Source organism: Euwallacea similis, chromosome 10 (genome assembly GCF_039881205.1).
Source record: "Euwallacea similis isolate ESF13 chromosome 10, ESF131.1, whole genome shotgun sequence".
In the NCBI taxonomy this organism is placed as follows: domain Eukaryota; kingdom Metazoa; phylum Arthropoda; class Insecta; order Coleoptera; family Curculionidae; genus Euwallacea; species Euwallacea similis.
The window spans coordinates 564,861-577,168 of record NC_089618.1 but is presented as its reverse complement, the minus strand read 5'-3'; the positions used below and the strand labels follow the sequence as shown (position 1 = coordinate 577,168).

Genomic DNA, 12,308 nt, shown 5'->3' with positions numbered 1-12,308 from the left:
AAATACAAGAAGTCCGTCACTGTCGCCGTTCGATTCACAATAGGGGGTGATACGGGTATGAAAAAGATAGGACAATAAACCTGCGCTTATTAAACGTTGCACCGTTGAATCTGTTACAATTTGTTGATTTCAGTTCTACTTCGTCAAGAAATAGATGAAATTAGATTTTTGCTGGCAACTTTATACTGTTAAATATTAAAACAGAGTAGAAAATTTATTTTGGATGAAATATTAGTGTATTTGAATAACTGCGACTGGATTGGGGTTCCGCCTTCTTTTCTATCAGTATAGATATTACAGGCAAGTGCTACTTGGTGACTCTCTCACTCTCAGTAATCAGGTCAATCCCAAATTATTAGCAATCAAGCGAAATTACCTCAACACCAGACATGTGCATCATTAAAGAATGTGCAAGGCGAAAATTTATCAGATCGATTAGAGCGGGAAGTCATAGAAGACATTTATAAAATGAAAAAAACTCTGTTCCGATTGATTTTAGCCAATATAAACTATAATCGTCTCCTTTCACCCAGCCGAAACTATCTGTCCTACTAAAGACGCCATAAAATTAAGAGTACATTCCCCTTATAGAATGAACTCTACAATTACTTATTTCAACCAATTCTAATTAAACAACACCATTTTATCTTCAAAAGAAGTTAAACAAACTGTTAGTCGCTTATCAGATCACTTTGTTTATTTCTTAATACTGGTTCGCAATCAGAACCGTTTTTACTGAGTCACTTTACAAATCTCAGTTGTTATTAAACATCACCAAAGCAATAATGTCTGCGGCCGATAATAAAAACATACAAGAAGATGATACATACGTAATACGTGGGCCCAGGCTTCCAGTGCGGGTCTCTCAAGAATTGGTAGGAAAAGAAATTCTTAATGCATTGTTGAACGCACCCAAAAATGAAGCTGCCATGGTAAGTATCAGCTTTAATCAACAAATTAATGCGACTTACATACAATTTTAAGATTGATGCTTTCACTGGAGAAAAACTTCTCTTCTCCGAGTTATTGCAAAGATCTGTGAACTTGGCAAGAGCCCTTCAAACCCTAAACCATAAAGGCCAAAAGGCGGTTATCGCCATCTGTAGCGAAAACTGCTTGGATTATTTTATCCCTATGATAGCGGCCTTGCTCAATGGTTCCATTACAGTCCCGGTGAGCCATTTTTATATGGCCCAAGAACTGGAACATGTCTTCAACATCAGCACTCCAAATTTGATATTTTGTTCCAAAGAAACATTGGAGAAAGTCTTGCTTTTGAAGAACAACAAGTTGTCCTTTATCGTACGTGTAATATTATTGGTCAGTATTGCTCTTAAAATTAAAAATCTTCATAGTAACGTACCTTTGATGTTAGGGCAAGAAACCATTAAATTCTGATGGTCCCAACAATGAAGTCACGTATCTGAACGAATTTGTGGATAATGCTCTCAAAGGCAGAAGTGTGTCTCCAAATTCCTTCAGACCAGCAAGGGGGAATGTCAAAAACACAGTGGCTCTCATTATGAACTCTTCGGGCACCACCGGTCTGCCTAAAGGCGTGGCTCTCTCCCACCAATGCCTGAACGTCAGAATAGCCCAGGCTAAAGAAAATTTCAGCAATATTACAACCTCTGAGAACTTCCTAGGATTAATGCCCTTTTACCATTCTTTTGGCAATCTTCTAGCCTTCAGCATTCTCTTAAATGGCAAGACCTTGGTCGTGTTAAAAAGGTTCGATGAGGACGTATTCCTAAAAACAATCCAGGAATACAAAATTAAGTATTTATCAGTTTCTCCTCCAGTAGTTTTGTTTTTGGCCAAATCCGACAAAGTGTTAAAATATGATTTAAGCTGCGTTAAAAGCGTAAGAAGTGGAGCGGCGCATTTGAGTAAGGATCTTGAAGAAGCTCTTGCTTCAAGGTAAAATACGCTTCAAATGTATTCTCCGTATATAAAAGCGTTATTTCAGGCTAAAGGGCGTTATAACAAGTCAAGGGTATGGTCTCACGGAAATGACTTTAGTAGTTACTAGTGTCCCATTGGACAAGCCGCGACCAGGATCTTGTGGGAAGTTAATGAGCTTCATTTCAGGAAAAGTCAGGGATCCCCAAACTGGACGATCTTTGGGCCCAAATGAAGTAGGAGAATTCTGCTGGAAGGTAAATGATTAAATTCTGTTACATTAAATCTTCAGTCGAAAACCCCATAAAATCAAATATCTCAGGGAGCCACGCTAATGATGGGCTACTACAAAAATGAACAAGCCACCAAAGAGTGCTTTACTTCAGATGGGTGGTTAAGGAGTGGTGATCTCGGATACTACGATGAGGATGAATATTTCTATATAGTGGATAGAATGAAGGAGATAATTAAATATAAAGGATTCCAAGTGTCTCCAGCTGAACTTGAGGCTATTTTAATCAATCACCCTAAAATAAGCGATGCTGCGGTCATAGGGTTGCCTAATAAACTTTGTGGAGAACTGCCCCTTGCTTTCGTGGTGAAGGAGAGGGAAGACTTGTCTGAGGTAGAAGTTCAGGAGTATGTTAAAGGTATGATGATAGACCAAGCTTTTATTGGTAAAAAGTATGTTATGATTTTTTAGGATTATTGTCGCCCCACAAACACCTTAGAGGTGGGGTGATTTTCGTTGAGTCTATTCCCAGGAATCCTACAGGGAAGATAGTGAGGAGGGAACTGAAGAAGATGTTGCAGAATGTTTATAAGTCTAAATTGTAAAAGAATTTTTGTCTGATATATTAATGAATTTTTTCTACGACTATCAGGCCGTTGCATTATTCTGACTCAAAAATGATATCAAAAGACCTGCGATTTCGGCACACTTTCATTCCCTACGGATTGCGCGCGCAGCGATAAGCAAATAAGGACTTTATATTCGTATCCATAGCAACGAGGCCAAACAAACGAACATTAACTGCCCGACGGATATTTTGATGACAACTAAATCAAATTTTTAAATTTTAAACAGTAAATGTATTGAATTTTTCATTAATTCGTAGAAAAATTATCATATATTTCATGCTATTTTACTTTTAGCATAAAATGTAGTTTTAGAAGATAACTTACCTTTGTTCAAGCTAATACAGAATAGTATCAACAACGTTATAGATTCCAGTTTATATCTTACCTAGTGCTAATATAATAAAGAAATAAATTGCTCACGAAAATAGTCGAAAAGGCATGCTCTTCAGCCATTTTTAAAAACTTGACATGAAACATTTCACGCCTTTTTGTAAATTTCGTTTTAAATGTCTTCATAAACATTTGACGTTCCCATTGACATTTGATGCATTTGACATTTGGTTACATAATAAATTCTACAAATTTGAGTTTTAAAATATTTTTCTAAAACGTGTAACTATTTTTTTTATATATTTGAATCAAATAGATTAATGGCACAGTTTGAAGGTACCACTTTTTCACCTCTCTCTTTAAAATAAGTTAAAATGGACTTGGAAGGTTAACACTTTAGGCAAGCAATTTCTAGAATTAAAAAGGTCGAAAGAGACAAATGTTGGAAATCCGTCAGGCAAATAAAGAGACAAGAGGTGTTGCCAACCGAACATCGGAAATCACGCTGTTTTCCCTGACGAATCGTTCATGCAAAATAAATAACGCGGCAACAACTCACACACACCCCAATGCTCGTGCCACATGCAATTCCAGAAAAGGAAAACAACAATCATGGCATAACAAAACGTCAAATCTATCGAAAGTAGACGACGACGTCGGTAAACATTTGCCGCCTTGATTGCGCCCCGTCAACGGATCCGGCAGTCCCTGTGTTTGATGCGTTTTTTTCCTTTGCGTTCGACGTTCATATGTTTTCGGTTTTTTAGATTTTACAAAGGGAGAAAATCCCCATTTTTTATTTCGTTGAAAAGCAGTAGGTCATGGAACGTTCATATCTATCTCACTTTTGGAGAACTTGACTGACTGGGTGTGCCCGTAGTTTATTTTTTACGTGCCCCCAGATTATTTTTCTCGTGCACTCAGTTTATTTTTACGTGCTCGTATTTTATTTTTTACGTGCCCCCAGATAATTTCTCACGCGCTGGTGGTTTATTTCTATGTATCCTAGTTTATTTATCATGTGCTTGTAGCTTGTTTCGCACTTGTCCTCAGATTATTTTTCACGTGCCCGTATTTTATCCATCAGTTGCCTGCATTTTATTTTTTTAAGACCCTCCAGATCACGTTCCTGATCAATGGCTAATTGCTTTACAATTAAATGAAAGCAGCTACTTACGAAATTAGAAGTAGAAAACTTAAGAAACTAAATATTCTCTAAAGTACCTTCATAGGTTAGAACACTCGTACCTATTAAATAGCCAGCTTATTCCGACTAAAACTGTAGAAAAATAATAATGAATCAACCCGAAAAGCTGCTTGCGTTAATTTCATGACTATGTGACGAAGTTAGATACTGAGTTATGAGACCGACCATAAAACAGTTCTCTGTAGTAGTTCTGCAAAACGCGCAGTACCACTAATGCTAGAGAGATGGAGTGACGCACCTGTAACATGCGCACACACTAGTGTCATTCAGGCTTATATAATTAAGGCCGCGAAGCTCAGCAAGCAGATGTGACAAGCAATCTTCTGGGCGTCAGTATCTATCGAGGGCATTCCACACGCCTGAGAAGACCCAGTTCTAGTTAGAAAGTTCGACTATAAATTGCAGAAACCGAACACAGGGCCAATTATCCGCATCCGAGCAAAATACGACAGTTGCAATGTGGATTTGGGTGTGTTTGGTATTAGAATTTCTAATACCACCATTTAGCTCAGGAGGACAGAATATAATGGGATAATTGCAACATTCCTCTGCGCTCATAAATTGCAGGACAGTTCTGAGGGGTACTTCTGTGCTTCTACTAACTTTCTGACTCTCTCCGTTAGTTGTTTTTCAGCAGAGGTAATAAAATATTTAGCTACGCCTATGGCGAAGCATTCTAATGTTTATTTGATAATTACGTACGTCTGAATTTGCGATTACCAATGAATAGCCAGACAGATATAACGAAACATATTTCTTCCCCAAAAGAAAGCCGCCACATGCCCTTAGGTCCTCTAAATCCTAATCACGTACTATTCAGTGTAAGTTACAAAGTCTTGAAATTTTCCAGTGTAACAAACCGGAGTTAACAAGGGGAGCAAATGCACCCCGGAGGCCCTGGAGACACACAGTGGCGCAGGATCCTGCTTTTCGGGTCACTGGGGCCGTTGCGAGGTGAAAAGCATTCTTTAGATAAGTAAAATACCTGCCGTTTTATAGACGCAAATAGTAGATTTAATGATGGCTTAAATATTTAGATGTATAGTTAATATTGCAGTTTTTGGGGTTGTTAGTCGAATATGAGTCTGTCTGTACGGCTCTGTTCCTAAAAAGTTGCCAGCCGGGCAACGCAGATGCGACTGTCCAATTGCCTATTTTCTGGCACATAGCTAACATTATTTCGAGATATTCAATTCGGCCTGTAAATGTAAATCCTAAGAAATAAAACAATTAACCATGCCCTAATTCAGTTGTTCCTAGTTGTGATAGGTTATATCTGTGATATCGAGGGATACAAGGCAGGAGGTACGTCCTAGATACCTGGAAAATAATGAATCCGACGGCCAGGAATATCTAAATTTGGGTGACAGTATTTGCCATAGCTTTCCATCACTGCTGAAGACTGGCAATGAATCATTAATTATGTTAGGGAGGACAATGTTTAACAAAAATCTTTATCACTTTGTTTCCTGCTGTTTCGTTGTCGGTGTCAATTTTACATTATTGATTAGAGTTTTATTTAGCACAGCTCAATAAGTATTTCATTACAGCGTTAACTGTAAAGTTCCGAATTAGTATAACAAGTTTTATTCTGAAAGACCGGAGCCACGTAATGTCGCTATAAAGTGGGATAAGCTACTGCGACTCGCATATGGTTGCCAAAAGCCCTTTAGAGCTGATCATTTAGAATTAGGAGAACCTTAACTAAATAACTCTGAAACCGTACAACGAATGCGAAACGCAAATAAATCGATCGAATTGATCACATTAAATTTGAAATAAGTTGAAACGGTGACAATTCTGTTGGTCGAAGATTTGCCTGGCATCACGAAAAGAGCGCGAAATTCAACAAATTCGGCTAAATCTATCAAACTGAACTTTGATTAAGTTCAAACGAGGCACATTTTATTAAAAAAAAACAAACAAAAAAAGTCGAAAACTGTGATGTTACTCTGAAATCATAAAATCAATTCAAAGTAAGCATAAATCGACAAAGTTGATCAAAGTAAACTTTAAATAAATTAAAACCCAAAATTCTGTTCCAAAACTATCAACTTTGGAGATTTGCCTCAAATCATAAAAAAAATGGGAAATTCAAGTCATTCGGTCAAATCAATGTAATTGAGTTTCGTGTAACTTCAAACGCCCCAGACTACTTTAACTAAATACCCGATTTCTTGTGGGACTCAAGCAAATTTAAGGATTCAATCGGATGATGAGGTCAGGTTCAGTAGAGCATTTAATATCTAATACTGATTATATCAAATATGCATGTTGCAGGCCGTATTTATTCGGTTCAAAACTTTTACTAACATGAAAGAAAGAAACTGAAATTTCTGACTTTCTGTTGAAACAGACCCGAACTTCCAAATCTCGTCAAAGGCCACGCTGCAAAAAATTCGGCATCACAAGCTATCCGTAATGACATTACATGTGCTGTTCTTCATTTAATTAGGATTCCAAAACTTGTTGAGTGCTTTATTTCTACGGATTTTTCCTAAACTTTTTCGCAACTGACGTCCAAAGTTATCTCTAACTCAGTTCACCCTCGCCTAAACATGTCTAATACTGTATGAAGCATTGAACATCTACAAGGCGTCTGGAAATAACGTTGAAATATTTTGGGAAGCAGTTCTAGAAATTAAAATAATAAAAAAGGTTCTTATAAACGTACCCCAAAAATTGCTTCTTAAAGGGGCTAGAACCCCTTAAAAGGGAACTCTGAAGATGGTTTTTTCACAATATTTTTGAAACGGTTTGCGCTAAAATTATGAAATTCAGTATACTATAATAAATTAAAGTGAAAAAACTTTTTTGTGTTAATAATTGCAGATTTTAGTCAGGGGTGACACACACAGCGAGTCTCCTACGTAAATCTTGCCCTAACTTTTTTGTTTTTGACATTTCTTAATTTTTAAAATTAAACTAATGAATCGTAAATATTTTTAAGTAAAAAAGGTCCTTTTATTTCATCTCGTTAAGATAGACCGTTTTCTAGAAAAATAGGATTTTATAAACCGATACCCAATTACATGGGCGTGGAAATACGTCTTAATAAACATAGTAAGTATCCTTATAATAAAAATATTTCTTGTTAGCTAGCAATAACAAGATTAATATTACTAAGGATTTATCACTTATTCACAACAAATGTTGAAAATGGTCTCCGTTCATCTCAGTGGATCCTCTAAATTCTTTTCTTCATAGATTTCGATGTCAATATAATCGTGTATCATTTTATAAAGACTCATTTTTCTGAAAAACGGTCTATTCTAACGAGATGAAATAAGAGGGCCATTTTTACTTAAAAGCATTTGCCATTCAGTAATTTAATTTCAAAAATTAAGAAATATCATAAACAAAAAAGTTAAGACAACATTTACGTAGGAGACCCCCTGTATGTGACGCCCCTGACTAAAATATGTGCAATTATTAACACAAAAAAAGTTTTCTCATTCCAACTCATTACAGTATACCGAATTTCATCATTTGAGCGCAAGCCGTTTCGAAAATATCACGAAAAAAACATCTTCAAAGTTCCCCATTTAAGAGGTTCTAGCCCCATTAAGGAGCAATTTTAGAAGTATGTTTATAAGAACTTTTTTTATTATTTTAATCTCTGAAATAACCTTCCAAAATATTTCAGCGTTATTTCCAATCACCCTATATGTCCCAGAATTAAACAATGTATCTTTAGATTAAACGCAAATCTAACGTCATAAAATGATCCAATAAAAGCACTTCCATTCAGACTTCCATGAATCCTCTATATGACATTTAAAGTTGACGAGACATGAGGGAGCTGTTTACTACACCAATCTTACCCCGAGCCGGGCCAGGGGGGACCCGAAAGCAAATTTAAGGGTAAATAAATTGAAAAGTGACATCTTTTATGGTTGTGCGCCCTCAGGGTATTATGGCTAAAATCAAATGTACCAGAGGTATTGAAGCGATCTCTATTAGTTTGCTTCTGTTTTCTCTTTCTCGGTGGTTCCCCAGGATAGCTTGGCACAAAAACTAAGTTTTGCTAATTATAAGGCCAAAATGCGTAAAAACACCAAGCAAAATCCGAATACAACCGTTAAAATTTTAACGAGACTTATTAAGCTCCAAATCCCCTTTGGAAAAATGCTTTGCTAAGTGTGTCGTGGCCCAAACTGGAATTGGAAAATCTTAACGAGAGCAATTTTTAAATTTCCTGGAATGTCTTTCGTCGGCGGCATCTTGAAGGAATTGCCTCGAATTAGCCAATTTTATATCTTGGGGCTTCTGCTATTTCCTGCTACTCGACAGAGACAGTAGAAGCGTATAAAGAAAATTAAATTTTACAGTTCCGAGGCAAAATTGGACAAATTCAGATTTCGATTTAGGATAATAGGTGTCTTAAAATAGTATCAGTCAGAGGTTAACGGGCTGAAACGGGTCGAAATAAGGATTCATTATGTCGCGCTATTTGATTTGACTTGATTTGAATTGATTTTTCTATAGTAATACTTGCCGTAGTATCAAATTTTTCCGAAGGTCTAGATGCTTGAACGTCTTCTTGGGTTAGAAGTTTTCACACACCATTCGCCCTTCTTCATGAATAACTGAAGCCTAAAAATTTAACTAGGGTTGCATGTAGATGGTAGTTGGCGCTTTAATTCTCTTTCCTTGCACATCCCTCACACCACCGCTTTCAACCCTCTCAACCCCCATCAACGTCTATTAAAGCTCTCTCGAAAAACTCAAGAAAAATCGCCCTTGAATTAATAATCACCCATTAGGAAGTTTTTCCACTGTGCGGCAAGAGTGTGTGAACACCCAGGGAGAAATCTCGCTTAATGTTTAATTACATCCTGAAAATTTTATAGTATTTTAATCTCAAAATCCATAAAGTTTAATCACGTTCCTCTAAAAGGTTCTATTGTGACGAGCTACGTCTTTACGCGGCATTTCGGAGTGCCACATTTCACCCTCTAATCGACCCCTGCGACAACTAAAACAATCACCCCTTTAAGCAAATGAGTTTAAAACGCGCGTAAGTGAAAACTTCAAAATCCCTTTTATTTCTCTAAATACTCCATTTTACACCTCTTTTCTTACAGGTCCCCAAGTTGCGTCGTCCCGATTTATACAGCCTACTGCTACGATCCTTCGTCATTTCAATGATGTGCAATTTGTCACATAATATCTCACCCCCTTGTTTCACCCTTTAAACGACGGATCTCGGTGACGACGGTGGAAATATGGGCCAAGTTAAACAGTGACGGAATCTGAATATGGGAAGCGACAGGATTTGGACGTGCTGACCTTTAGGAAACTACGTAAAATTAGAGGGACATCGGAGAATAGCCAAAAGACATAAGTACGGTGTCGGATGAGTAATTAATGTGGCGAGATCGTTATGCCCTCAGAAAAATTTGACCCGATCCGAATTGACGGGCCCAGTCCTGGAGAGTTCTTATTCTTAGAGCCAGGCGTTGTTAGTGTTATCCTTTTCTGACTTTAATCCTTTCCCTATTTTAATCCTGACTTAAAAGCTCTCTTGTTCCTTTCAACCCTTTTCCTGCTACCGGGCAAGTTAAGGACGCAGTTTCGATATTGTGTTTCACATTTTGATTAAACAACTTTCCGAATGTGCGGCAAGAACGTCTGCTTATTGAACCATGCGTAAAACATCCAAGGTGTGATATTGTTCAATAACGTGTAGTAATTGCAAGTATCGAAACGCTCCCTTTGGGGATTTAGCAGGACCATAAAACGTAGTCCACACTCAGCGCTTTTCTAAAAGGACAGGACAAACTGTAAATTGAGCAAGACGATAAAAAATCGGGAAATACGTGCTTTCAATATGAAGCGATGGAATAGAGGTCGGGCAACTTTAGGACAACTAACACACCGCCAATTTACCGGTTTCCAACCCCCCAGGACCATAAAAAGCCAGAGATCTGTTTCCTTTGAGATGTAGCCCTCGGGCTGGAGGCGAAATGAAAAATGAAGTTTGCTCAAAATGTTTGAAGTAATGCCGGATTATAATAAAGGACTTTGTGTGCCGATGTTTAGGGGCTGTCTGTGATTATCCGAGTTTGAACAGAGTAAAAACTCGGAAAAGTTGTAAAGGCGACCAATTTACTTCAGTCTGGTGTTTTAGTGTTTGGTTTTTATCCCTTTTGAGATCACAAGGAATTTAACGCGAATTAAAATATTTCATATTGGGTAAAAGTGAAATACGTAAACATCGTATCCTTGTCACCGGTTGTGCACGTTCTCAATTCAATTTTAAAATTGTACGAATACATGAAACATCAAATATTCAGAAGGTGTCCTACCCCGACTTCACCATTTTTCATTTTTAGTCCCTCAGCTCCTCCGAGTTCCTACATTTTAAAGAAAATAAATACACTCCTGCATACTGTAAAGGAACAAAAGGGAATATTTTATCAGCCTCCTTTTATTTCCTATAATCAAATACCGAGTGTTTCAAAAATATACCGACAAACTTTAAGGGGCGGTAGGAGACATCAATGCAAACTTTTTTCTTTAATAAACATATGCCCGCAAAAGTGCCGTTAGGACTGTAGAGCAAATAAAATATTTTGAGTTATATCAAATAACTAAATTAATCTTGATTTACTTGGACACTACTATCTTTCATTGAACACTTTTTGTTTTAACCACATTTATTGTTGGGAATACAAACATTTCTTTATTACAATTAAACATTTTAAAGAAGCCAATTTTAAGACTGTAATAGGAATTATTTGTACATTATGATTATTCAATTGGCATAGTAACATTCATTTTGTTGATTTTTAAATCAAAATTTGTATTGAAAATGAACGTTAATATCTCATTTAAAGAACTTACTGATATGCACCAATGGATTGGAAGAGAAAGTCCTGTAGCCTATCCCGCGCATTCTCTTCTCTAACACTCTGGATTTTTTCCTCTGAGGTTATCTCCAATCTCAGGTCTACAAAACGTATATTTACAATGGAAGACGTGTTAACAAAAATAATGATCGATTGCACATATCTAGAAGCAATTCTCGGAATATTCCATGAGGTGTATGAGTCAATGAATCCACGGTGCAATCTTCGTATTAAAGCAAATGGTCAACATTTTGAACAATTACTGTAAGCCATTATTTATTTATCAATAAAACTACACCTAACACGAACAAAAACTGATTATGATAACCAAAACCATATTGTCTTCTTTTTGCTCAAATGGCTCAGTTGCAATCATATGTTTATTTAAGAATAAAAGTTTGTATTGATATCTCCCACCACCCCTTAAAGTTTGTTGGTATATTTTTAGGACATCCTGTATATTCCTTTTTGTATGATGAATGCCATCTTAGTAGTTTAGAGGCCCACTTATAAAACCTACATGCATATTTATTTAAATAGAGCACAAAAAAAATATGTATTTTTTATACCATATTTCTTTTAACATATAAGTAATCCTTTACGGGGGGGATAATTTAGGAAGTAGCACTCATTTAAGGGTAGGAAACATCAAGTCTGTAGAATTTTACCGGTGGACTCATATTGTTAAAAGGAGCTGCTGAGATAACAGAAAAGCTGGGTAAGAAACGTTTAAGCCAGAAAGATGATCGAGTTTGCCGGAATGTAGATAACAAGGAAACACAGTAACCAGAAAGAAAGAAGTACATTATCTAATCCCACAACAGTAATGCCATGTCACCAAACAACACATACACAGTAATTTGGCCCGACCCGACCCGACTCTCATTCATGGTCCGTCCCAATATCGGACTCGAGCTCTAAAATCTGGGGTTGGAATCTGGCCGAGCCAATGTTAGTTTTTTTCTTATGTTCGTTGTGTTTTATTTGTAATAAATAGAGGCAATCCACTTGCGACACCCACATGAAAGTACTATGAAAAACTTAACAGAAGAACAAAGTTCCATCTTTCATCAGAAAGCCCATTTGGCAAGGAGGTGAAAGAAGAGTATAGAGTATAAATCGTTCATTTAATATTGGAATAAATCCTTTACAGT

The 12,308-nt window shown here is 36.8% G+C and overlaps 1 protein-coding gene across 1 annotated transcript; it reads left to right on the top strand.

Moving 5' to 3' along the window:
* The first annotated feature begins 773 nt into the window (after positions 1 to 773).
* Positions 774 to 3,117, top strand: LOC136411597 (luciferin 4-monooxygenase-like). Its single transcript, XM_066394232.1, has 6 exons — positions 774 to 932; positions 985 to 1,320; positions 1,376 to 1,920; positions 1,970 to 2,159; positions 2,225 to 2,552; positions 2,606 to 3,117. Exons 1-6 carry the CDS (start codon positions 786 to 788, stop codon positions 2,737 to 2,739), a joined length of 1,680 nt encoding a protein of 559 aa, XP_066250329.1. The 5' UTR covers positions 774 to 785; the 3' UTR covers positions 2,740 to 3,117.
* The last annotated feature ends 9,191 nt before the right edge of the window (positions 3,118 to 12,308 follow it).